Genomic DNA, 26,074 nt, shown 5'->3' with positions numbered 1-26,074 from the left:
TTTTTGTAAATTGGTGAATTGTGCAGATAGGGGGGTGAGTACAAAGTTCGCATTTGCGATGTTGGGTAACGACTGAGTTAGGTATCAATTTTCCCGTTGCGCAGAAGAGGGAGAGGGGAAAAGTTGTGCAGGCGGCGCGACGAGCACGCAGAGGTAACATGATGATGCAGTAGCTATGCAGTGATTGCTGCGCACGTGCAAAATCTGCCCCCCCTTTTCCCCGCTGGTTTAAAGGGAAGTTAAAGGGAGGCTAAAGAATGGTTAAAGGCAATCTCAGCGAGGGGACAGGCGCACAAAATTAGTACGATCGAAAGTGGAAGCTAGGAAGACGCGAAATGGTGATACGCATACGCACACCTGAACGGAAGCGGATGTGCATAAGGTGCAATGGGTAATGTGGAAGCGTGCGTGCCTACGCGCCCATGTGCCAGGAATTAAAATGTAATCGCACAAAGCATACACATGTATCTGTGTATGCTGATGCGTCTGTTAACGCGCGTATATATTTTTTGAAAATAAAGGTGTAACTTTTTTTTTTCATAGTTTGTGATGTTATTATGCACCGGGGGAGGGGGAAATAGAAAAAAAAAAAACGAGCCCCATTTAAGCATAATAGCAAAACAAGGATGGAAAAAAACAATTCAACACGGATGCGACGCATGCGGCAGGTGGGTTAGTGGAGATGTCCCCGAGGGTGACCACTTATTAGGAGGGGAAAATGGCACCACTGGTAGCATAAAGCGAAATGGCGAGGCAAAGATGACACAAAAGATGGAGCCAAATGCTGCAACAAAGATGACACAAAAAATGGAGCCAAGTGGTAGAGTAAGAATGACTCAAAAAATGAGGCCAAGTGAAGCACAAATGGCACAAAAAATGAAGCCAAGTGGCGGAGCAAAAATGGCACATGGAACGAAACAAATGACACTGGATTGGGGCGCGCAAACTGGGGGCTTGTACAAACAGAAAGGAAGCAACAGACGCCACGGCCTGGAACGGACAACCTATCTTTTAACCCTATTCTTTTCGCCTTTTATGTAGTAATACAAATAATAAATGGCGCTCATGGTGACGCCTTCAATTCGGTTGGCATCGTGTAGAGTTCGCGGTCTGAATTTGTTCAGTTTTTCAATTTCTTCGTTGGACAAGTAGGGGAAGTTAAGCCTACGGGGGTGGCGGTGAGAGTATCGTTATGGGAACACGGGCAGATTAAGGGTGAAGTTATCGCAATAGGCATACGGGCAGATTAGCTGTGAAAGCCGCTTTACCTGTCGTAGGTGACATCGGGCGGGATGGCCAAGTCGAAGCTGTCCCTAATTTTGTCCATCTCTCTGATCTGTTTTGTCAAGTATGGGGAGTATTTAACCTCTGCACAGGCAGTTTCCAGAGTGGCAGAGTTCAGAAGGAAGTCGTCACTTTGGTCAAGCGAAAATCCGCAGTGTTGCATTTTATCCATATAAATGGCAACATTGTTTTGTTCAGGCGGAAGTGAGCTCTGTAATTCATTCCAGTCGTGCACCTGCTGTATTTTGGTCAGCAAAATATGCAGTGGGTATTCCACTCCGCTTCTGAAGATTGTATATAACGTATTTATGTTTCCCTTTCGAGAGGTGAATTCTAGATGGACGTTGTTTTTCCCATCAGGCTGGAATGCCTCAACGGAGTTTTTTAAAAACAAGTGCTCTGCATCTGTACCAGAGAAATCACTTGGGGTGGGGGTTTTCTCCCCTTCGCGGGCATCACTCAGCTGTAGCTTCTTAAAGAGAGAAATGAGCTTATTTACGGAGGCATATTTCTGCCTCAGTATATACATCCTCTCGTCGGATACGATACCCAACTTGTGTGCCATGGGGGTAAGTCTCATGTCGCAGTTGTCTGGTCTGAGATAGAGCCTATACTCAGCCCTGGAAGTGAACATTCTATAAGGCTCCGTTATGCCTTTGTTTATCAAATCGTGAATGAGGACGCCTATATAGCTTTCACTTCTTTTCAAAATGAACTGCTCCTTTGTTTCTGCATCGATAGTACGAGCACCTATTGCTGCATTAATCCCTGCGACAATTCCCTGACAGGCTGCTTCCTCATATCCGGTTGTTCCGCAAATCTGTCCAGCGAGAAAGAGACCCTTGATATTCTTCGACTCTAATGTATAATTCAGACACTTAGGGTTCACGTAATAATATTCCACGTCGTAGGCAGGGAAGACAATTTCTGCGTTTTCTAACCCTCTGATGGAGTTAACTATCTCTTTCTGTGTGTTTATCGGGAAGGCAGAACTTAAGCCGTTTGGATATATGAGTACGTCGTGAAATCCTTCGGGCTCTAACCAGATGATGTGTTTATTCTTCTCGGCAAATTCTGTGACCTTCTTGGCTATAGAGGGGCAGTATCTGGGTCCATTGCCCAGCTTATCGTAGCAGTCGAAATCGGGTAGCTCATTCAAATGGGTTCTAACCAATTCGTGGGTCCTTTCATTTGTGTAGGTTTTGTAACAGGGTAATGTTTTGTTCCTATTAACCTTGTTGCTGTTTAGGAAGGAGAAATAAAATGGGTTTTCTGTTTCACTATCTTCCCTTTCAAGACAGGTAAAGTCAATGCTTCTGATGTGTAACCTCGGGGGTGTTCCCGTTTTCATCCTCTTTATCTCAAACTGGTTCTCCCTCAATTGGTTAGAAATACTTTGCGTGGATGATTCCACTAGTTGGTCAAAAATGGCGCTGTTATGTTTTTCTATCTTATCATAACTGGTGTAGGCAATTCCGTCGCTAGGGGGGGGTGTCCATTTGTCTGTCGAAGCTTCGTGTAGGGGGGGTTTCACCCCAGTGGAGTCTTCCCCTCGAGGGGAATTTACCCCCTCCCACTGCCTCCCTCTGGATATCCGTTTGATCCTCCCCCCGTGGTACTTCTCCTTCCCTATGTGGCACACGCCTCCCAGAAACGTCCCCGTGGTGAGGACCACACTATTCGAGTAAAATTCACACGTGCATTTGTTTTTCACTCCGTACACGTGCCTTCCACTGACGGAGGAACCATTTGTGCAATTTTCAATTAGGAGGGACTGAACTGTGCCCTCTAAGATGTGCAAATTTTTCGTGCCATGCATGTGCTCCTTCATGTGATAGTTATAGAGATCTCTATCCGCTTGTGCTCTGTGTCCCCTAACAGCCAGGCCTTTTCTTAAATTTAATATTTTAAAATGTATGCCACTTTTATCTATGACTTTCCCCATGAGTCCACCTAAGGCATCGATTTCTTTGACCAGAATTCCTTTTCCGATTCCTCCGATGGATGGGTTGCAGGACATTTCGCCGATGCTATCCTTACACTGAGTTATTAGCAAAGTCTTCGCTCTCAATTTTGCACTTATGTGGCTGGCCTCACAGCCGCTGTGTCCCCCCCCTATGACTATAACGTCATAGTTCTTGTCTAATTCTTTGCAGTTACATTTTTCGCTGACCATGTTTACGCGGGGACGCCTTCGGGGGGCAGCGGGCCTGTACCAGAGAGGGGGGGAAAAAACAGCCGTAACAACATGAAGGTGAGGAGAAACGAGGAACAAAAACAAAAGACACTTCAACCCGATGCGTGCTGATTGGTATGCCACGCCAGCAACAGTGACATTTAACAGTCCGTCTGCTTTGTCCCCTACATCACCATGACGCCATCGCAATGTGTGACGCCACTCCAATGTGGAGAGTGCTAATGCTGCACGAGCGTTCCGTTATTCGCCGCATCTCTGCATTACTTCCGAGCTTGGGGATATCCCAGGAAGAGCCTTCTTTCATCCAACCGGTATGTTCTACATGGGGTGGTGAGCTGAACAGCGACTAGCATAACTACATAGCACGCCGTTCGGATGGAAGCTAAAGGGAAGGAGTTCGAGGACATTTCAAGGGGGGGAGAAATCTCACTCGCTTGGATACGGACATTTATTTATAAATTGGGATGTGTTCATAGGGCGTGTAGGAAAAAGGGGAGAGCCATTTTAGGGAAGTTCCTCTTTGAAGCGCCATTTTATATTGCCTCCATTTGCTTCAGTTTGGTGTTATTGGCTAGGTATGATATACGGGTGTAGCGGGGGACCAAAAAAAAAAAAAAAATGGCAAAAAAAAGTACAGCCTGGGAGTAGTATGTGTGGGGGGTGGGTAATGTTAAAGGGTAGCCACACTGTATATCCTACGCGCAGGAAGGATTAGTCACTACTTATTGAAATGAAAGAAAAAATAGAGCTTGATAGATCATAGAATCCACGTGGGCGCTATGGACATGGTTTGCTCAGTGCGAGGTCGCCAACTTTTTAGCCTTCCCGGGGAGGGAGTCAGATTTGGGCAAACACAGAGGCCGTAGTGTGGTGGAACAAACGGAGCAACTCTTTGCCGCCTTCCTTTCGGTATGCACAAATTTGGGGAAGCGCGGAACTAGTATAATGCCATGGTGAACTATATAAAACAGAGTGCCTTTTCTCCTGATGGAACAAGGAAAAGAGAAAAAAAACGAGAAGCGAAACGAAGCGACGCGGCACATATGTAGCTAAAAAATTGTTTGTAAAAAATGGGATACCTTTTAAGGAGATGTTCATTTTAGCGAAATATAGATATTGTTAATCTATAGCAAAATTTTGAAGAAAAAAAAAAAAAAAAAGAAGAGGAAGAAGATACAAACGGAAAGATTGAGAATAAAAAATACCATGATATGGGGGGCATCAAATGGGGCTAACGCATTTCTTTTAAGTTTGTAATTTTCCCTAAATATTGTTTTGTTCAGTTGGTTCACGTGCATTTTGTTTTTTACCGACATGGTGTTTGAAGAAAAAAAAAAAAAAAAAGAAGAGGACCTTTCAGATTATTTGGTAATGTGGTATATATGTCCCCTTTGTTCTTTTCCTTACCGACGCAGATGCTTATGTTCGTTCACTCGGTTTAATACCGGGATGTTACCAATTCACATTTTCCTTTTGAGCAGCGGCATGTATCTGCGGTGTTGACGTCGTGGTACCTCACCCAAGTCCATCTACACATGCGTACGTTTAGTTATACGTTTGAGATAGAAGCTCTATCGCGGTACACCAGAATGCCGCTTTTATACCTTTGCGTTTGCCTTTCGTGTAGGAGATAGAACCATCGTTAGTGACGATCGAGTGATTCAGCCATGTCACACGAGGGGTAGAAGTTTTCACGTATATTTATTCTTACACGAACATATGCCTTCGCGTATAACTCTACATTTTTGTAAATCGTTTTTTCGAACCCAAGTGAGTGTTGAGTAGCCCGTCGTGCAGGCTTCAGCACAATTGGAGTGGCTGCCTATTGGGGGGTCATATTTGGCCGTTTCGTTTGTAGTTCCCGGGCGTATACCATATCTGGACCCTCCATTGAATTTCCCCTTCCGCGTCTGCCCCAGCTGGAGCGAAAACAGCGTATGGGAAGAAGCCTAGCGAAGCGGTGTGAGGAGGCAATCACATAAAAGCGTTAGGCAGAGCAACCGGGCTCACTGATCTCCCACGGCGCAGCACAATGAAGAAGGACGCAGTGGACAACAACAAGCTGACGAATAAGGAGTTGAATAACTTCCGGCTGATGACACAGCTCATAGAACTGAAGAAGCACAAAAAGGCATTCAAAATATGCGAGCAGATACTTAAGAAGTACCCCAAAAATGGAGAGACCCTGGCAGTGAAGGGGTACCTCTTAAACCTCATGGATGAGAAAAACAAAGAGGAGGCCTTTAAGCTTATCAAAGAAGGAATAGTGAATAATATATCGAGCAGTTTCTGCTGGTACTTGTATGGATGCCTTTACAAAATATACAAAAATAATGATGAAGCTTTGAAATGTTACCTTAAAGCTTTGAAGCTCAACCGTTATGACTACAAAGCTTTGAAAGAAGCATGTGTCCTTCTTCTATACCTAGGAAGGTATGAGCAGTTTAAAGATCTTCGGATAGATGTATATAAAGATACCGTCAAGGGGGTAAGGGATAAGGCCATTTTAATTTTCGCCTTTCATCTGGTTAAGCAGTATGAAAAATGTTCTCTCATAATTAATCAGGTTCAGGAGGATTTGGCCCCTAAAAGGAGTGATAATCGGGACCCAAGAAAGGGAAACGATTTGACCCCCAGTGAAAAACACGATTTGATAATCTACATGTGTGAAATTCTGTTGGAAGGGAAGCTTTACGGGGCGTGCCTAGACTTACTAAAAAGAAACGAGGAAGAGCTGTTGGACAAATTGTGGTACAATAAAATGCTCGGGCTGTTGTACCTATTTCAGGAGAATTTTGATCAGGCCAATTTACATTTTAGGAAGGCCTTCGAACTGAATTATGAGAATTTAAGCATCCTTCTGTTGATTTTGTACACGGAAAGGAGTTACACGCTTGATGGGAATGGCGGCATTGATGGGAGTGGCAGCAGTGGAGAGGCAGACGATGCATCGAAGCAAGGAAGAAGAGCACTCTCCAGCTTGTTCTTCCTCGATTACAAAAATGAGCATAAGATGGATGACCAGGTCAATGTTGACGAACATGCCAAGGTATTGTTACACGAATTCATTTTAGACGTTTATGGGTCAAACAGAAATTTGAAGCTGCTAGCCAGGAAGGAGAAAAACGTCCTCAATGACTATGTGTGTCATAACTGGGGAATGAAAAAGTATGACGTATACACCCTTTCTGAATTCAACAATTTTGTTAATGTAAATCTGGTGGATGAGAAACATTTTAAACAAAACCTACATTTGAAAAATATCGATGAATACATCAAATCGATGAGGGAAAGTATCCAAGGTGAAATGAGCAACATCACCAAGGGGGACGATGTCTACTCGCATAACATTATCCACTGGTCGGAAAAACTCGGCGTGGACTTACCATACTGCTATAAGAAGAAGTTCGAAAAAGGCATGAATATGGTCCACTTTTACAAAATAAAAAATCTGAACCAGGAGGAGGAAAACTGCTTCGAAAATTATTTTAAAAATTTGCAAAAAAAATATAAGCATTCGAATTTGTTAAGAATATTTCCCCTCTACTTTTACAATGAAAAGAGATTTTCCTTTCACGTGGAAAAGCTACTCCGCAGTTTATGCTTTCAGAAGTGCTTAACCATTTTCAGCTATTTCAGGCCTTTCTTCACATACAAAAATGTGAAAATAATACTTTTTTTGCTGCACAGATATATTGAAAATTATGAGCGCGTGGGGGACATTCCCCCCTTTGACTGTGGTGGCCTTGCTTGTGCCGAGGTGGGAGGGTGCCACGACTGCTTGGGGGGAGAGCTCGGTCAAGAAGGTGAAGAATCGCCCGGGAAGGAGACCCAAGGATGGGCCAAGGAGACCCCCGAAAAGCGAGAATTCATGCCTGTGCACGGATATGAGACGGATCACCTAAATGGCGAGGCGATGAACGGGGAGCTCCCCACCGGTGACGACAAGGTTCACCTGGAAAAAATCCCAAATGGGGGTGAAGCGGAAGAGACCCCCCAATTGAGCAGCAGAAAAAATGCTGTGGACAGCTTCCTACACGAGACGGAAGAAATCAAAAACATCATTGGAATGGCCACTCCCCTAGGCGGAGGACAGAAGGCCGAAAATAAGGACCAAAATGGGAGAAAAATCGAAAAGGCGAATGGGAAAAAAAGCACCGATGAGGGGAAAGAAAAGAAAGAAAGAAAACTTGACTTAAAAAAAGTCACCCTAACGGAGGAGGAAAGGAAGGAATACTTCATCTTCTGCATTCATTCCTTCATTACTCAGCTGTATGACTACATAAACTGTCCAAACGAATCGCTAACTCTTCTCAAAGACAGCTCAGACAAAATTACCTTCAAAGCGAACGAGTCGCTTAAACAAGAGCTCCTTTTTATAAAAGGGTTAATTTACAAACGAAACGGAAATTACCTAGAGGCGTACAGGCATCTGGAAGAATGCCGATTAGCAAACATTGGCGATAGGTATATAAATTCGAAGACGATTAAAACTTGCTTGAAGTGTGGACTGATAAAGGATGCAAGAAAAATGGCCTACATTTTTACGAACCCCCTGGACAACAATTTCCTGAAGAACATTAACGAGACGCAGTGCTTCTGGTTGGAGTATAGCATCTCGCAGAGCTACTTTGACAACCACCCGAACGTCCACTTGGGGAGGTACCTCAGTCTGGGGACCGACAGTTTGTACGACTTTGGTGCTGTGAAGAAGGCGGAAAATGAAGCGGCAGTGAAAAAGGAAGCGGGAGTGGAATACCACGCGGCAGTGGGAAAGGAGGCGGAAGTGGAAAACGTAGTGAAGGAGCGAAACCCAAGCGGCGAAAAGCCAAAACTGAACCTGCGAAGAAGCATCCTGGTGGATAACGACATGCTAGGGAGAAACGAATTTAACGACTACAGCAGGGGACTGCACTACCTGCACATGGGCCACAAGCACTTCTTAGACATCCACGAGGATCAAATCTGCTTCTACTATTACACCATGAGAAAATTGCTCTACAGATCATACAGGCACCTGCTGTACCTGACTAGCGAAATATTTTCTTGCCGATTTTATCGTAAATTTGGGAAGGCGTTAATCAAGGCATTACTACATATACACGATTCTGGATTATTAAAAAAAAATGATATGAATAAGAAGAGTAAAAAAAAGACTAAAGCTAATGTAACTATGCAGGATGAAAGTGATATTTATGAGCATATAAAGGATGATCCCTTGCAAAATGCTATGATATATATGAAAACGTTTCTGTCCCAGCCGAATGTGGATTTGTCTGTTTACAAGCTCAAATTCGACATTGAGAGGAGATCACCTGGTAAGGGCCACCATACAAAATAGCCCATTCAGATGGGGAGGTCGTTTGTTATATGAGTCCACTTCATGTGGGCAATCTTTCCACATTGTGTATGACGTAACATCTGACTTCTTAGCCACTCAAATGAGGAAAAACGTACATGTGCACATGTTTCTAATGTGTCACCCCTTTTACGCAGACCAGGACTACGGACAGATGCTCGACACCCTTCTAACGATGAAGTCCATATTTCCGCACCATAACTACAACTATAAATTTGGCCCAGCCATTTCGTATTATTTGTGTACAGGTTAGGATATTTCCTCTACAGAGAAGCGTTTTATCCTTTTTTTTCTTATTCCATTTGCTGTGACGACGCAGAAAAGAAAGGAAAAAAAAACGGGGGGGCGTGTTTTACCGCAAACTTTTTACTTCATCGCGACAGTAGATTTTTCCACTTCAAGCTTTTAACAAAATGGCTTTTTTATCACCTCTACTTTTCAGTCCGTTTGGATAGTGCGAGCGAGGAAGCAAGAAAAGAAATTACGAACAAGCTAAATGACCTGTTGGGATTAAATCACTCTGCGTACAATATTGAGCTGTTAAAAGAAGTTAGGACACAATATATGGAAGATTTTGTAAAATTTTTTAACGAGCATAAGAAGGGCGACTTGCATTATTACCAATCAGGTGGGTTGTCATTCTGGTCGTGCGATCGGATTGAATAAGAAATTTTGTAGACGCTCTACATCTATTTTATCCTTTCCTCTTGGGAGAAGCTCAGCTTGGTTATGTGCACATATACGGGCCACTCCCCTGCACATAACATTCATATGTGTGTACATTTTTTCCCCGATATTTGTAGCCTTAGAAATGTACCTGGACTGTGGCGAAAAGGTAGACGAAAGACTTTTGGAAAATTCCAACATCGACCCCAAGAAGAATAAACTAACGAGGTGTTTTAAATTTCTCCGATTTTTACTTAAATGGCAAGGGAAGCACGTAGAGTTTGCTCCCCTGTTGGACCACTTCAAGGTAACCTCCTTTTTTTTTTATGCCATTTTGTGCCACTAATGCGAAGTGATGCGAAGTGATGCCAAATGATGCGAAGTGATGCGAAGTGATGCAAATTGATGCAAAGTGATGCAAAGTGATGGAAAGTGATCCTGTGGGTGAGGGTCCACTGACTGCTGCACGGAATTAGTGCGTCGTTTTTGCGAACCATATGCGCGCAAATTTGTGAATCATTTTTTTTTTTGCCCCTTTTTCCCTTCCACCACCAGACCTGCTGCAGGGAAGCATTCCCCCTAGCAACGGCATTCCAGTGAGCCCGACAAGGAGTAAAAAGGAGAAGAACTCGTCGCATGCCGATTCGCGCGTTGAACAGATATGGTAAAAACAGTCAATCTGGAGAAGAAAAAAAAAAGAGGGGGAGGGAAATTTATAGGTCGGTGCATTTCCTGCCCCTATTGCGTATTTTTGTGGCGAAAATTCACATAAGTGCACAGCATTTTCTGGTTAGACTTACCAGCTTAGAAAAAAGCGTGTACATCTACTCACGTTGCGTGAATGGAGGAGTATCCCTTTTTAATTTTCCCCCTCCTGCTCTCTATTTACTATGTATCCATTTGGATAATTGCCCCCCTTTTGATAAACTCTTTATAACTAAAGAGGAAAACACGATCTGAGCGCTGCTACAGCGGTACGAACGAAGGGGGAAGCAAATGCATGGTTGAGCGGTGAGGTGGCAGGGCAGCTACTGCTCCCCCCCGCTTTTTCATCCTCCAGTGCATTTCCCAAAAATGGTCACAAAAACGGGCAGGTAGAAACACTCGGATGGTGTATCCATTAGGAATGAAAAGCAAACCGAGCCACCGAGTGAATTCTTAATAACAAAATGGATGAGGGTCGCGAGAAGGAAGTCTCTTCCCGTTTCCCATAAAGAGAGCGTTATGTATGTTTAATTATTGCAACATTTGAAAATGGATGAAGGGGGAAAAAAAAGAAATAGCACTGCTATACAGGGATAACCATTTCTTTTGAAGAGTGTGGCCCCTCAGTAAATAGACAAGCTGGAGGAGGTACCTCGAAGGGTAGCGGCAAATTTGCCTTTGTTGACGTAAAAAAAAAATGCACACCGCGTACTGCGTGAGAGAAATGCGTAAGGCTCCCATTCCCCTAGGCATATTCCATAGTATAAGCATACATGATGCTTCCCTTTGGTTGTCACCCTTGTCAAAGGGGCATTTTGCCCACCGTATGGTCAACCAAGCGGATGATGGCACCATTTTCCACTCCTCCGTGCACATAAGTTGGATATTCACCCCGTTGTAATTCTGTCAAAATGGAAGTTCATTTTGTATTTTTTCCCCTCTGGGGCGTTTTAAAAAGGGGCGCAGGTAATATCTCTTCTTCCCCATGTGTATATCGTTACATGCCGATTGGTCAAGAAAATTTCCTTCTTTTTTTTTTCTTCCCTTTCTTCTGCTTCTGCTTCCCCCTCTCCTTCTGACGGGTCCCCCGCTGGTCTACCCGTTCTGCCGCTTCTTCATGAGCTTCTCCCTAATCTCCTTAATCTTATCGATGATTTCATTCTTCGATTCGTAGATGCAGCAGAGGTACTTTTCCGACTTCATCCAGGCGTCGAATTCTGGGGAGTTGGCATTTTTGGGCCATGGCGTATAATGCAGTAGGTAATTTTTGCTATTGGCCCAGACAACGATTTGCTGATACAGGGGGGGAAGGAATTCCTTTTCGAAAGACTTAAAGACGATGGCATCGTCAAGAGTTAATCGATGTCTTTCCGATTCCCACAGCTTCAGTTGCGTGATAACATTGACAGGTATTATGGAGCTTTTAAAATTGCTTCTTCCCGGGTGAGCATAGGACTCCAGAAACTTAATAATCTGATTTGCAGTGATGTCCGAGTTGTACGCATTTAGGACACTCCTTCTGGTCAAAATTCCTACTACCATGTTGGGGGTCCTTGCTTGTAATTCACATAAATGACTTAAGATATTTATCTTCAATGGTGAATTTGTGTAGAGGTACACTTTGAAATTGCTCTGTACAATTAACCCCATTTCGAGGTTATTGTTTTCATTCATTTTTTTTTCTGCGGATAAATTATGGTTAGCTAATTCGTGTGTAAGTTTTGCATGGTCCATATTTTGATGGGTACCACTTGTGGGGTGTCTCTTCCTCTCCTCTTGTAATAGAGAGTAGTGGTGAAAATACTTTTCGCTTATCTTTTTCATCCCTCCATCAGAGTGGCCATGTCTGCCCATGCCTATGCTGCGTGTGTCCCCAACGTTGCTACTGTTGCTGGGGAGAGGATTGTCCACACCATCTTCGCCAAGCGCGCTATACTCGTTGTATGCGTTTTCACACACGCCTTCTAGTGTAAGGCTGTTCATGACAGCCACGTAATTCTGTACATTCAAATTATTAATCGTTAGAAGCAGCGCGTAGGGAGTTACAAAGACGTATTCCTCACTGCCCTTTAAAAAAAGACCAATATGAATGCCAAAATTTATAAATTCCTTCTGTGCCTTGGTTAAATTGTTGAGGTATATGGGGTGGCTAATGGTACACTGACTAATGGATAAGATTAGCAGTAGTGTTTCCTTCACATACAGTTCTGACTTCTTTTGGTCCTTCTTTTCTTCCCTGACGTAGCAGGGGGTTCCGCTTCCATCCTTTTTTCCCTTCTCTGGATGGATTGTTTGCATCTGGTCGTTGTAGAAGACGTCACTTTCGTGGTGTTTTGGGTAAGCGGCATGGTTCGCATAGGAGGCATAGACACCGTAATTGCTTTCGCCACTTTCCCCCTTTTCAGAGCTTCCTCCACCGCTACCGGCGTTTGTGCTACTATTCTCCTTCTTATATTTGGTCGAAATTTCCCGTGCGACGTTTGTGACGTAGCCATCGTCTATTATGAGCAAATATTCCAGGACCAGGGAAATTATCCTGCTTCGTATATCCTTGAGAAACCATGAGAAGGCTTCTCGACTCATGTTCACGGCCTTGTTGCTATTCGCATCATCTTGTAGTATGAAGTTTTTTCTCTTCAGCACTTCGATTAGGCTATCGCATGGGCTATACGAAGGGAGCGCTTCCTTCTTCGAACTTGAATAGAAAAACGAGTAGTCATTATTGTCTTCCTCCACGTAGCCATTTTCCACATTTTGCAAGCTCCTATAATAGAGATCATTTTGCTTGTATGCATAAACTCCCTTCTTCTTTTTCTTCTTCCTCTTTATCCTACTATGATGGGTATAATATGAATTTGCATCATGGCTATTCAGCCTCTGTGTGGTTCCACTTAGGGGGGGGGCAACAGATTCACCCTGTTCGTAGTAGTACCCGTACTGATCATATTTGGTGTCTTCATTTGGCCCTTTCCCGTATTTTTCCGTATCGTTTTGGTTTTCCCCGTTCCTATTGTTCTCTTCATTGTCTGAGGTATCCCCCTCATCGTCTGCGTCGTCGTTGCAATCCTCGTTGTCATCTGCATTGTCATCGGCATTGTCGTCCTCCCCCTCGTTGTCTTCTTCTCTCTCCACGGCGTAATTCCCCCCACTGTGAGAGGTTCCCCCGTACTGGAAGTAACCAGCGGGCCGGTACTCCTCATCGTCCGTCTGATTCTTTTTCCTTCCTTTCCTTGAGGGGGTATAACAGGAAGAGTTAGCCTTGTCTACGTTTTTATTCCTGCTTGGGTCCCCCTTGTCGTCATTTCGATTGGCTGGGAAGGCTTCAGGAGAAGGGTTATCTGCCTCGTGTTTTTGCTCCACGGATATGCCATTATTGTAAATCATGTAAATGTTCATATGACTTAATTTCGGGGAGGCAATAAAATGGAGCAAATTGTTCCACCTCATGTGTGCATAATTCGTAATTTCTTCTTTCGTGGGATATAAATTTTTTTCATGCAGATTTTTTTCTTTTTCCATTTGTTCCTTCGTGTTATTATTAAATATAAAAATCTTGTCTTCTCTATTTTTATAAATCTTGTTCAGCATTGTATGTCTGAATTTTTCATTTATTTTGTACTGATTGTAATTATCCTTTTTCGTTTCGCTTTCTACAAGAATCTTCGCTTCGACCAAATTTTTTATGCATTCACTTAATTTTTTTAAAAAGTTTGGATTTATCCACAAGCGCATTGCTCTTTCGGACACCACCTGCTGTATGAACAGCAACCTTGAGATGATAATTTGTTCTAACTCATTTAGGGATTGTAATATTGCCTCATGTGCTAGGGAATCTTCAAAAAGATAGGTCCATATTTTTTCACTCAGTTCCTTCATGTAGTCATAAATTTCCATATTTTCGATATTTTTTCGCGTCCTCACCATTTTGGCCTGAGACTAAATATCTGCTTGTGTTGTCTGCGCGCGTTGCGTTACGTTTCGTCACGTTCTGCGTGTCTGTATTCTATGGTCCGTTGGGCATCATGGAGGAACGTGTTCCGGGAGTGTCTCCCCTGTGAAACGATCACTTCAGGGGGGAGCACCAGGTGAAGCAGCCAAGGGTACGTTTCCGCGGAGTTATTCACCTCGTACGGTTCGCGTGGCTCCTGTGGGTTGCATGGCTTGTGTGGTCGTTCACTCGAGCGGCCCTGATTTCCTGTACTCAGCTCCACCCTTGTTCATGGCAATCTTTTAAAATACGCTATTGCCGCACTCGAAGGTTGCCTCCCTTTGACCGCATTCATTTTTTACGCGCTGGCAGTTATCTCTTAGGGGGGGGGAGTCCCAGATCGTTAAGCACGTGGCCGTATTTACACGCGTAACGCAGTGGATTGGCGCGTCCATGAAGGGATATTTATGCGTATTCATGCGTGGTACATATGCATCCCCCTTTCCTATTCAGCTAAATGGCCATGTCGGCGAAGATCCACGACAAGTAGAGGTGTTAATTTCGGATGAATAGGATCGCGGCGATAATGCGAGAAAAAAAAAATATATTAGAAACAACTGAACGGATAAATGACTGAGCTGATAAGCAAAGGAGCTGATAACTGCTACAAGAGGGGAAAAAGTATCAACAGCTTCCCGCTTAGCTAGACTACTTAATAGAAAAGCATTTGATTTTATAGCGCCCTTAGCATACTAAGCATCTATGCGCGGGCAAGAATCGAACATTTCATCAAAATAAGTTGTGCACAATATTTACACCATTTTTGGAGAGGAAAGAAAACTGACGCGGCAACAAAAAAGAGAATAAGCTGTTTTTTTTTCTTTTTTATTACAAAAAAGTGGCAGCACGATGGAGAATATAGCATATGCTCCTAACCCTGTTCTTCAATTTTTTCGCTCTTTACAAAATTGTTCCTGCTGCAAGAACGTGTACCCACAATATTGGAAAAGAAATGCTTGGGTTGCTCCTGTTGGTGAAGAAGGAATGAAAATGGGGTGCCATTATTATTCTTTTGGAAAACTCGCATCACGGGAGTGTTCGTTAAGCCGTGTCCTCGTAAAGGCATTCAACTGTAGAACAGTGTAACATCCATGAAGGATGCCGCAGCTGTTAGACGCAGCAGGAAAGTGGGATGGAAATATGTGGCCTTTTCCAGAGGAAAGCCCTTTTTCAATGCCACTCGGGATGATGCAGAATATCTGTCGCATGACTTAGATTCACATTCGCCGAAGATTTTATCGCCAAGTTACACGTTGAATTTTTTTTTTTTCACCACAGTGTAAGTTCAACCACGCGGAGTTTTCCCCTTAATGAAAAATTTTCTGTTTTCCCCATCATATACATGAACAAACAGAAGCTGTTCTTTTCCAGCCCCCAACAGAGGTCCTCTTTCTCATAAACCGTTTGTGTAAAAAAGGGAATTGATCCGAGGTGACATAAATAGTTCATATAAAAAAATGGGAGGATGGTTAACCATTTTTCGTTGGATCACAACCCATGAGTAAAAAAAAAAAAAAAAGCTACCCATTGTGTTTTGTCCCACGGGAATAATCCACCGGATTGGGAGGATCACTATAAGCATTTTTGATCCATAAGTAAGAAAATGCGCTTCTCACATGATTGAACCAAATGTATAGAAACTTTTAACACATGACTAAAAAGGTATATGATAATGAAAGGGTGAAGGATGACCCAAATGGAAATTTCCTTTCCCATGACGTAAAAGTTTCTTTTTTTATTTTTCCACCGCATCTTGGCTAGCTCTTCACGAAGATTCTTATGAAGATTTGCTGTACGCCACGAGAGGTACACTTTCGGTGTTGAAAATAATACCTAATGAAAATTGACGTCAAAGAAAAAGTTTTGTCGACGAATACTTAGTCAAGATCATTGCTATAGTATTTGTGATGTTTTATTGTTATAAATAAACAGATTATCAAAAGTGATGATGAAAAGGCGCGGCTCTATAAATGAAAATATTTCGATTTCCTTCGACTTCTTAAGAAATTGCTGGAAATCCGAAACATAGATGATCAATTTTGACCTCCATGGGATTCTTCCCTCGTTGGCCGAAAAATCAGGAGTTTGTCGCCAGCTGAACTTAACCACGCTAAAAAAAAAATATATATATAACACAAAAAAAAAATGTATATATAATAATATTGACATTTTTCTGCCGTTGTAGCAGTCCGAGGTAGAAAAAATACTCCGAAGAAGAATGGGCAGTACAAGTATCATTTTTCTAGCGATTATAAAATTCATATACTGCATCGGCCTTTAGCGAATAAATAAAACTGCTTCTGATTAAGATCTATCTTTTTTTTCTTTACCTTTCTTTTTTATTATATATTTTTTATCAATTCTTAAAGGGGTTTTACAGGGGTGTTTATTTTTCAGCACCATAGTTCATTGCCAAAAAAGCAGAAATAAAAAATTATAAAATTAAAATAAAGCTGAAAATCGGGAAAATATTTTTTCCCTTGTAAATAAATAATTCTATGTTAGGATCTTTTTTTATTTTTTAATCCTTTTTCTACACTTTGTATATATGGCCCAATTACTTAACACCTCGGAAAAAAGATTTTTTAAAAATAGCGAAAGCTCCCTTTTTCTTAAACATCTGTAATATAAGAGAATTCCTTTTAAATATTCTTCCATCAGATTAATTTTTCTTCACCCAAATAACAATTTGGTAAAACTTTCTTTTCAATATATAGTGATAATTTCCTCTGCACAAAATTTTTATAGGAAAAAACGTAGAAAAATTGGAAAAATAATAAATATCATCATCTTTCGTGCATTTTGAAAAAATACGTATGTATTATATTTTGTTGCAAAAATTAACTGTCACCTTTTTACGCTCGTTATTTTGGCGATATTTTTATAGTTTTGGTCATCGGAAATAGATTTGTTCGTATTTTTAGATTAACCCTGATTGACTTTTCCAAGAATTTTGACGAGGTAGTAACATTTGAAGTTTCCACTTAGCCGCGTAGTTAATTAACCCTGTAATATAGTAGAGGATAATTGGAAACGTATGTCGTTTTAGCTTTACCATTTTTCGTGGTAGTGAAAAAATGTACAACTTATTGCAGCCTAATTTTGTACACCCCAACTTTAGAAAGGAATCTCGCTTTGCATTCCTTCTGTAGCAATTTGAAACGCCACTCAAGTGGTGAACTTCTTAAAAGTTACATTGAGAGTATTCGTCAAAGATGACGAAGCCTTTTTCGAGGAACAATTTTATTAAGCATCAATTTTTTGCATCGATATGGATATTTTGGATTGCCATTCCGTTGAAGATGACATATATATACATATGTGCGAATGGGCCAATCGTATGGGAGGTATAAACTGCTGTAGTTTACGGTTAAAGGGTGACGGAAAAGAAACCAGACAATGATGTAACCCTATCTTTTACCCTTAATCCCTTCGTGATGGTTGTTGCGAAAATGTCATAGAGAAATAATGTCACCACAAGGCGAAGTGGAACGGGGGGGATGCATATATATGTAAATATTCCAATTGTGTTCCCCCCGTCCGCACATCATATGGGGTGGGGGGTATTTGTAAAAGCTTACTTCTCGTGTCCCCGCCAAATGTATAAAGAAGGAAAAAAAAAAGGTGCAGCCAACATATACACGTTTTGTATGCGGCAAAGAGGTAGGAATGCTCCATGCGATGTAATTTCAATAACATCGTTGGGGAGGGGAGGTGGAAGTAGGTAAGGCCCCCATTGCCCAATTAGCCTTTACGCAGCTGGGAGCAAGGCCACAACATTTTTGTAGCACAATTGGGGTAGAGAGCAAGGCTTTCCATAAGTATCTTCAACTGAGCATACACGTCATCATTGCACTCAGGTCAGCATTGCACTCAGGTCAGCATTGGACCCAGATCAGCATTGCGTGACCTCTTAGAATGTTAACTAATTTGATATTCTGCTTTTGCACCTGACCTGACAGTTGTGTGCGTCCGCTAAGCGTTAGGCATATATATCGGGTGGTGAGTTAGATTCACCCGATAAACACTCCCTCGAATAGATTAATAAACTATGCATTCGCACGCGAGGTGCATACTATGTGTGGGTACGTGCGAAGTGTCAAGCGCGTTCATGTGGCTAGCGCTTACATGGCCGCGTGGGAGCTACCCCATTTACCATTTTCAGCTACAACGAGCAGCTACTTTTTAGCAGAAGTTCACCCCACGGTTAAAAGGGTTTCTTTTTTAAATCCCTTTTGGAGCAAAAAAGAAAAAAATAATAAATAAATTACAACGTGGAATGTAGCTACGTATTTTTAAGAGATAACCGAAGATGGCATGATTTTTTCTCCCTTTTTTTTTAAACAAATATGGGAGAGGAAATTTGACTTTCTCCCCTTCCTGTTGTTCCCGCCCTTTTCTTTTTTCTTCTTGTTTTTTTATCATTTTGGCCTCTCCTAGTTGCTCTTTTACTTGTTTTTTTTTCTTGTTAAAAATGTGAATCGCTTCAGTGAGATACCTGTTGTCACAATTTCACCCCTAGCCTGTTTTCCCAACTGAAAGAGAGAGCGAAGGAGGAACAAACGAAGGGGTGGATATTGAAAGAAGCTCTCGTTTACAAAAGGTGTGTTGCGTGTGTGTTATGTATATGAGGGAGACTTGGCCAAACAGCTATACATGCACGAGCTCTTCTATATGAGAGCTCTGCTCAGCGCTGTCATCCTATCGGTCCTATTTTCCCTGCGAAACGAGAGGAAGGGGAAATGTTATAAAATCCAAGGGAGGTTAAGAAGCTGTAAAAGGAGTGTCGCTGTTACCATCTCTAAACAAACAGATGATTCCAATAGCGAGATTGCACAGAACAGCAGTATGATGAAAAACAAAAAGAGATATTCCTTTACCCCTCTCAAGAGGAACACAATAAAAGATATAGAAAGAAGAATCAGATTTAATGAGAAAAATGTGAGACCCCAAAATGGATCCTTTTACAAAAAAAAAGACATACATAAATCGCTAATCGATGATATTAATAAGGAGATGCTAAAAGAACGTGTGAAATCCGTGGGAATAAATTATGACAGAGAAGAGATCGCCAAACATAATATTCTTCCCCTACCTGTGGAGGACAAAACGTCCGAATGGTACAACTGCTTGCTGCTGTGTAAGGGTATGCCATTTCATGTGGACACGGTTAAAATTAGGCAGTTTTTCAACCCATACAAACTTGTCGATAAGTACACAATTTTTATAAAAGACAAGAAAGGAAATTTCTTCGGGGATGTTATCGTTAGATTTACAAACAAAAAAGAAAAACTGCTGGCATTGAAAAATAAAAATTTCAAATTTCTACTGCACAGATATATACAGCTGTATAACATTAATGAGGAGCATTACGAGGAATACTTTAACGTGGGCTATAAGAACCCCCCTTCATATAAAAATTACGTCCCCATTAAGAATGTGATTGTGTCCAGTGCCCTCGAGAAGGTCGACCCGCTTGCCGAGGGAGGAAGTATCGATAGCGATAGTACATCACCCAGTGTACATGCCACTTCGGAGGAGCAGTTCCAGTATCATTCCTTTTTTTGTGACGACCTAGACAACGATGAAGAGACGAAAGAACTTAGAGAGAAGGTCAACAAGAAAGGCATTCTTCTGAAGAGTATATACACAGGGAAAAAACTCAGAGGCAGAATAACCTCTGTGCATCCTTATGGCGTTTTCGTCGACTGTGATGTGTACGTAAAGGATAAGAATGATACATTTATAAAAATCCTGGCTCTACTACATAAGAACAAACTAACTATAAATATAGGACTCCCCACCGACCCTTTACCAGAACAAGAGGAAAAAGAATTAATACTACAAAAAAATATGAACATGATTGTGTACGTGGATAAAATTATAAAACGGGACATCCCTCATAGCAGAAGTCATCCCCGGGATGGAAAAAATAATTTCATTTTTTTTAACCTCACCCTTGACTCCTCCATAACGGAGGAGAAAATTCGGTGGCTTCAGAGTCTCAAGTTGAGGAGGCAGTCCATTGAGGAAAAAATGAAAATATGCAATGAGAGATTTTTGAGTATGTCTTCGAATGGGGGTGTAGCTAGACACATGGAGGCGAAGAACGGCCCATCGGAAGGGGACCATCCATCCGAAGTGATGGAAGCAGACAGAACTGAAGAGGCAGACAACACGGCAAGGATAACGGCTTTGAAAGGGGAAAAAATGGACAATGACCAAAAAATGGGCGACATGCCTGCTGGAAATTTCCCCGTCCGGAGCTGCAAAACGGAGGAATTTTCCCCTTCAGAGAATCACGAATCGCAATTGAACAGCAGCGCCAAGAAGAGAAAGAGCCCCATCCGTAGGTCCAGCAAGATCTACCTGATGAAGAGCACACACGGTCATTATAATTTTGTGGGGAAAAAATGGACGAGACCGGGGGGAGTGAGAGCAATGGGTGGCTTGAACAGCAACGGTGAAGTGGAACAACCTCAGGAAAAACAGAAGAATGAAAAAAGAAACCCAAAAGGAAATGCAAAAGGAAGAAACAAAATGAAAAGAAAAAAAAAAAAAAAAAATTTAGACAACGGTGACCTTTATGATGAGGAGGACAATTTTGATGAAATTTTTAAGCTCGAAGTGGGTGATGCAGAGGGACAGGAGGAGGACGGCCAGGATGCGTACAGTGGCACTGAAAATGTGGAACACACGGTAACCGAGGAGAGCAGTCACAGCGACGACAAAAATAAGAGGAGCGAAAAAAAGGTGACCAACCACTATAACGACGAAATGAAGGAAATTCTGGACGAAATTTTTAGGAAGCGGGAAGACGGAGGAAGTGCTTCAAAGAAGCCTTCTATAAAGGTGCGCGCTGATAAGTGTAAGGAAGGCACCATTGGGGAACAGACACACAGACTGAACTTCGAACACCTAAGTGACCGATCCAAATGGACAAACGACATCCGAAAAGAGGAGTCCCTATTTTATTCGAAAATGTTCGGACTGAAAACGGACATAAACGACTTCTATTCGGATGACCCAAGGAGGAAGGACGCTGGTGGGGGTGCGAAGAGCTCGGATGACACAGAGGATCTCATGAAGCTCAGCGGAGGTGGAGGCGAGTGGGACACCCCATCAAGTGACATCCAGGCGGAGACTTTAAACTTTGAAGGTTTAGAAAGTTGGATGGAGCGGAGCAAAAAGGAGGAGAAGGAAGAAGAGGAGGAACTTGAAGCGAGGAAAGCACCTAAAAGGGAAGAAGCGGAGACAGAGCACAAACAAGGAGCACTAACTACCGACGAGGCGAACGCGTACGGACTAAATTCAATAATTAGCGAGAAAGACGGAGAGACCCTCGATTTTTCACACCTCGCAGAAATGTCACCAGAGGAACTGAAGAAAGAAATATACAAAAAGAAATTTCTTCTTCCCATAGACGTATCAAAGGAGAGCCTAAAAAATCGCTTAATACAAATATGTATTTGTGAAAAGAACAAGATAAAATTTGATAACTATCCATTTATTAGGTACTACCTCTTCGACTTCCATGTGCCAGTAGAAGACATCAAACTATTAGTTCTGGCAAATAGAAAATTTTTAAATAAAAAAAGCATAACTTGTGACCTTTTGAACTCGCTAAATCTGAACGAATTGAAATACCTACTTCATAAGTCGATGGAAAATATTCGGCTGTGGGAACCTGAAGATAATATAAAGAGGAAAATTCTAAATTTGAATAAAGACCTTCTGCAAAAGCAAAACATGAATCACGTAAATAATGTCGATGCAAATAATTTACTTATATTGTGGAATGACTTTAAGGACTTTCTCCTAAATTGTGTGTATGGAAATGACACCACCAGTGACACCTGGGGGGTAGACTTCACAAATGTACCAGCCACCAACTGGGAACCAACTACATCGTACAGTACAAGCAATGCACACACACAAAAATATCTGAACAGAATGAAAAATATGGAGAAAGAAAAATTCTTCATTGGAAAGAAGCTACCCGTCGATGATGTACTTGAAAGGCAAATAAATAAAAACAAAATGGAACATATGGACCCTTTTGAAAATGCATTAAGTACATTAAATAAAGAGCTTGAAGAAAATGAAGCCCAGCTGCCAGACAAGATAAGCCTCAAGGAAGCCATGAAAATTTTGAACAATAGAAGCTACATGAAAAAGATTAAGCGATCTCTCAATAACGACTCAGATGAAAGGGGAAATGAAGAATACATTGGCAAAATTATTAGCCTAATCTTGAGGCATAAAAACTATTTCAAGGAACACCTCAGCGAGGCCATCCTGAGGAAGAAGCCCCCCGAGGAGCTAATTGTAAGTAGAAATCGTCCAGTCAGCGCAGCTGAGGAATGAAGCAACGGCGCAGCCGATGAGCGGCGTTACGGCACGAGGTACCTTATAGATCAACCATATACCCGGAACTCTCAAGCAACCCTGGTTCGACTACACCCACTTCAACTCCACCGCCTGTTTTACCCACTCCACACAGGTCCTCCTTGATCAGCTGCCCGCCGACCTCATAGAAGACTTACTCTGAAAAATACACCCGTGCCCCTTTCTCATTTTTTTCCGTTCGAAACGCAATCCTCGCAGTTGCAAAAAAGCTGGTTTAAAAAAAAAATTCCACGCAAGGGGGCAACGTAGTTTATTTAAATTATTGTTAAAAAATTAAAAAAAAAAAAAAACTGGCAAAAGGGAAGGTCATATTAACATGCACGCCTGCGGCGTGGAAGTGTCTACAAAGCGCCGCTTAGTCGCACCTACCCTTATAACACTGCCCGGTCGGTCGCTTCCCCTTTTCCCACTCTAAGGGAACTCGTAACGGAGGCACTCTCCTCACTCACCCCTGCTTCGCTACTCCAGAACGCTGACGGGCAAATTCTGCACGTATTTCAAAACCTGATGGATTAGGAGCCGGAACCCTTGGTCCTGGTTACTGACCACGTCGCTGGCCACCTTCTGTCTAAGAAGGAGCGCCTCCAAGGTCCTGAATTTCCGGGGCAACCTCCTATTTCTGCTTTTAGAATAACCCGCTAACCTTCTGTGCACCTTCAAGAGAATCCTATTGCTTTCGTCTGAGAACTTCCTTTGAAATGCCTGAGTCCAGCGGAGGGCTACATCCAACATTTCGCCGATCATTTTGTTCACTTCTGCGTCTAGGGTATACGTACTTAACTTGGCGTAACGCTCACCAAAGTACATTTTCAGTGCGGGCTTGATGAAAGGGGTAAAGGAAATAACAACCGCGAGGAAATACTTCTCCAGATCCATTACCCTCTTCCTCATAAGGAAAGATATCAAGTATTTAACCAAAGTTCTGTTCACCGAACCTTTGAAGTACTCGCTAGACAGCATAAGGACGATGTCCGTCGGGGTCAGCTTATTCTCCTTTACCCTATTCTTTACCATCGTTCTTAACGACCCACACATTCTCAAATTCGTTAGTAGATACTCATAGGTACTCAATATGTATATGTTAGGTAATGTAGGGACTATGCTGACTGCGTCCGGATCTTCTTCCTTATATATCATGGGCCTCATGTCCAAACAGCCAGCGACGCCATTCTTGCAATTATCCGAAATGGACGAAACGGCGTATCCATAATTCTTTACCAGTTCTGGATCGTTAAAAGCTAAGTTCTTCATGAGCACGAGCCCGCTTAGCTTACTCGTATTTTTGGCTATGCACTGTTTTGCGGCCATTTGTAACTCTCCCGTTATAGACAGCCCATCTTCCTTCCCACTTCGTGAAAAGAGGCCTTTTACGCCAGTGCTACTACTGGCACTTCCATTGACATTTCCGCCGACCTTGCCAGACGGTTTGCTATATTTCTGCAGAAAAAAATTCCTCTGGTAGTTGCTAAGCAGGGTGATTGCACTCGGTGTCATCGCATCTTGCCTGTCATTTTTTGAAACCTCCTGCGTGTGCACTTCTTTAGAAAAGCCTTGGGATCCACGGGACCCCCCTTTAGGTAGGTCCACGTTCTTGCTTTTCCTAAATTTGTTGAAAAAATCATTCATCTTACTTCTTCTGCGCTCTGGCTCATAAGACGAAGCGGATTTTTTAATCCCTCTGATTGGCAATATTTCTTTACGATTCAGGTGTGCAGCCTTATCCAACGAACCGGACTCTCGTATCTGTCTTCTTCCATTTATTTCATCCTCGTATTTCCCCTCTCCGGGGATTGCCTCATAAATGTGCTCCCCGGAGTCGTAACTATCTGTATAATTGTCTAAAGGCTTACTATAATCGTCCCGTAGGAGTAAACTTGGGCTACTCATTGATTTTCTGTTCCCCGTTGGAGGAAGTATCCCTCGGCTGGAGTCCTCCTCTGGGTAAGAATAAAGATTGAGAGGTGATGACCTATTCGAGCCATTCCTTCCATACGCATAGTCATACTCATCACTGCTCGGATGCCTCACTCTTTCACTTTCACGGGAGGGTGATACATCTTCACTACTGTCACTTCTCTGATGTATAGCATTTCGTCTTCCATCCGTCCTTGAAAGTTCCACATGATCATTTGGCTGTCTATTGTTTCTTCGTGGTACAAACTGAATGTCGTCATAAATGGAGAACCTGTTGTCATCATATCCATTCGATTCGTTACTTCGACCATCACTACTGCTATGTGAGCTGCCCAACGAATCGTCCGCTGTATCGCTCATGTAATCGTCCATGCTGAGTCCTAACCTTTTATTAAAATCTTCGAAATCTTTGCCTAAATTGAGATTACCATTGGGGCTCCTGCCACCTTTCTCTCTTCGAGAAGGTTCCTCATCCGAGTAGCCATCTCGGTTGCCATACCTTATAGAGTCTCTGTCATCTTCCTCTCCTTGGTCGTATGTTTGCCTCATTTGATGAGAGCTGCCACGCTGATGCTGCTGATTGTTGCGATAGTCACGTCGGTAGTCATTTCCGAGGTTACCATCGAAGTCATTATCCTCGTCAGAGTCATCCTCCGAATAGTCGTCTACGCTGAATGATCTCTTATCTGTGGGAAGGGCACCACTTCTAGGCAAGGGATCGTATGATGTCCCTGGCTGCGGTTCGTCATAGAAAGCAGTGTTTTGTCCTCTATTGAAGGGGTGTCTCATCCCTTGTGAACCTCCTTCGAATGATCTATTTTCATTCGAGTCTCTCCTTTGTCTGTCTTCGCTTCCCTGAACCTCGAACCTTCTTATGAGCTCATTTACACGTCCTCTCTTTGGTAGTTGAGCGTTCACATCTCCGATGTTCCAAGAGAGAAACAGAAGCGCGCAGGATATGGCGTAAATGGAGAAGACACACTTTGGCACCATTTTAGGTGTGACAGCGTTTTTCAGAAGATGCCGATGAGGATGAGCACAAAAGTAGAAAAATTTTGGAAATGTTAACAAGATGCAATTTTTGTGGGGATAAAAAGTTGACATAAATCTTTGCTTTATTGTATGAGCAAAAAGAAGTAATTTGGGTTTTTCGTCCAAACGAGATGAACATAATTCTGTTTGGCCTTAACCTTTCTTTTATTTTTCCGAACTATTTTGTTCTTTCTGTTTTATAAGACTTGTTATTGCTTTGTGAATTTTTTTTTTTCTTTTTTACATTTCGTTCCTACTTAACACTTATTTTGATATTTGTTCGATTTGTCCATTTTTACCTATATTCTAGCTGTTTTTTTTTTTTCTAGCTATTTTCCATTTTTTCCCTGTATTGTCTCAGATTAGTTCTTGTTGTCATCTACATTTTGGCTATTTTTTTTTTTTCTAGCCATTTTGTACTTTTTCGATGTTATGTCAGTTTTCTCGCTATTTTTACCTGCATTTTAGCGGTTTTTTTTTTATTTATTTCTAGCTATTTTGCACTTTTTTTTCTGTATTT

At 42.2% G+C, this 26,074-nt stretch overlaps 5 protein-coding genes across 5 annotated transcripts; 2 read left to right on the top strand and 3 right to left on the bottom strand.

The window, feature by feature from the left end:
* Positions 1–1,004: 1,004 nt before the first annotated feature.
* C922_04742 (tRNA uridine 5-carboxymethylaminomethyl modification enzyme) lies at positions 1,005–3,460 on the bottom strand (the record flags this gene model as incomplete). The annotated part of the gene is made up of 2 exons (XM_008820321.1): positions 1,005–1,164; positions 1,269–3,460. The coding sequence occupies 2 exons, from the start codon at positions 3,458–3,460 to the stop codon at positions 1,005–1,007; spliced, it is 2,352 nt and encodes a 783-aa protein (XP_008818543.1).
* A 2,053-nt stretch (positions 3,461–5,513) lies between these two features.
* On the top strand, positions 5,514–9,852 carry C922_04741 (hypothetical protein; the record flags this gene model as incomplete). Its single annotated transcript, XM_008820320.1, has 4 exons — positions 5,514–8,799; positions 8,978–9,088; positions 9,283–9,468; positions 9,644–9,852. The coding sequence occupies 4 exons, from the start codon at positions 5,514–5,516 to the stop codon at positions 9,850–9,852; spliced, it is 3,792 nt and encodes a 1,263-aa protein (XP_008818542.1).
* A 1,454-nt stretch (positions 9,853–11,306) lies between these two features.
* Positions 11,307–14,135, bottom strand: C922_04740 (transcription initiation factor TFIIH subunit 4; the record flags this gene model as incomplete). The annotated part of the gene is made up of 1 exon (XM_008820319.1): positions 11,307–14,135. The coding sequence occupies one exon, from the start codon at positions 14,133–14,135 to the stop codon at positions 11,307–11,309; it is 2,829 nt and encodes a 942-aa protein (XP_008818541.1).
* Positions 14,136–18,855: 4,720 nt separating this feature from the next.
* On the top strand, positions 18,856–22,566 carry C922_04739 (hypothetical protein; the record flags this gene model as incomplete). Its single annotated transcript, XM_008820318.1, has 1 exon — positions 18,856–22,566. One exon carries the CDS (start codon positions 18,856–18,858, stop codon positions 22,564–22,566), a length of 3,711 nt encoding a protein of 1,236 aa, XP_008818540.1.
* A 501-nt stretch (positions 22,567–23,067) lies between these two features.
* On the bottom strand, positions 23,068–25,515 carry C922_04738 (hypothetical protein; the record flags this gene model as incomplete). Its single annotated transcript, XM_008820317.1, has 1 exon — positions 23,068–25,515. One exon carries the CDS (start codon positions 25,513–25,515, stop codon positions 23,068–23,070), a length of 2,448 nt encoding a protein of 815 aa, XP_008818539.1.
* Between the last annotated feature and the right edge of the window lie 559 nt (positions 25,516–26,074).

The sequence above is a fragment of the Plasmodium inui genome (assembly GCF_000524495.1).
Source record: "Plasmodium inui San Antonio 1 unplaced genomic scaffold supercont1.28, whole genome shotgun sequence".
Classification (NCBI taxonomy): Eukaryota; Apicomplexa; class Aconoidasida; order Haemosporida; family Plasmodiidae; genus Plasmodium; species Plasmodium inui.
This window is presented reverse-complemented; position numbering and strand designations above follow the sequence as displayed.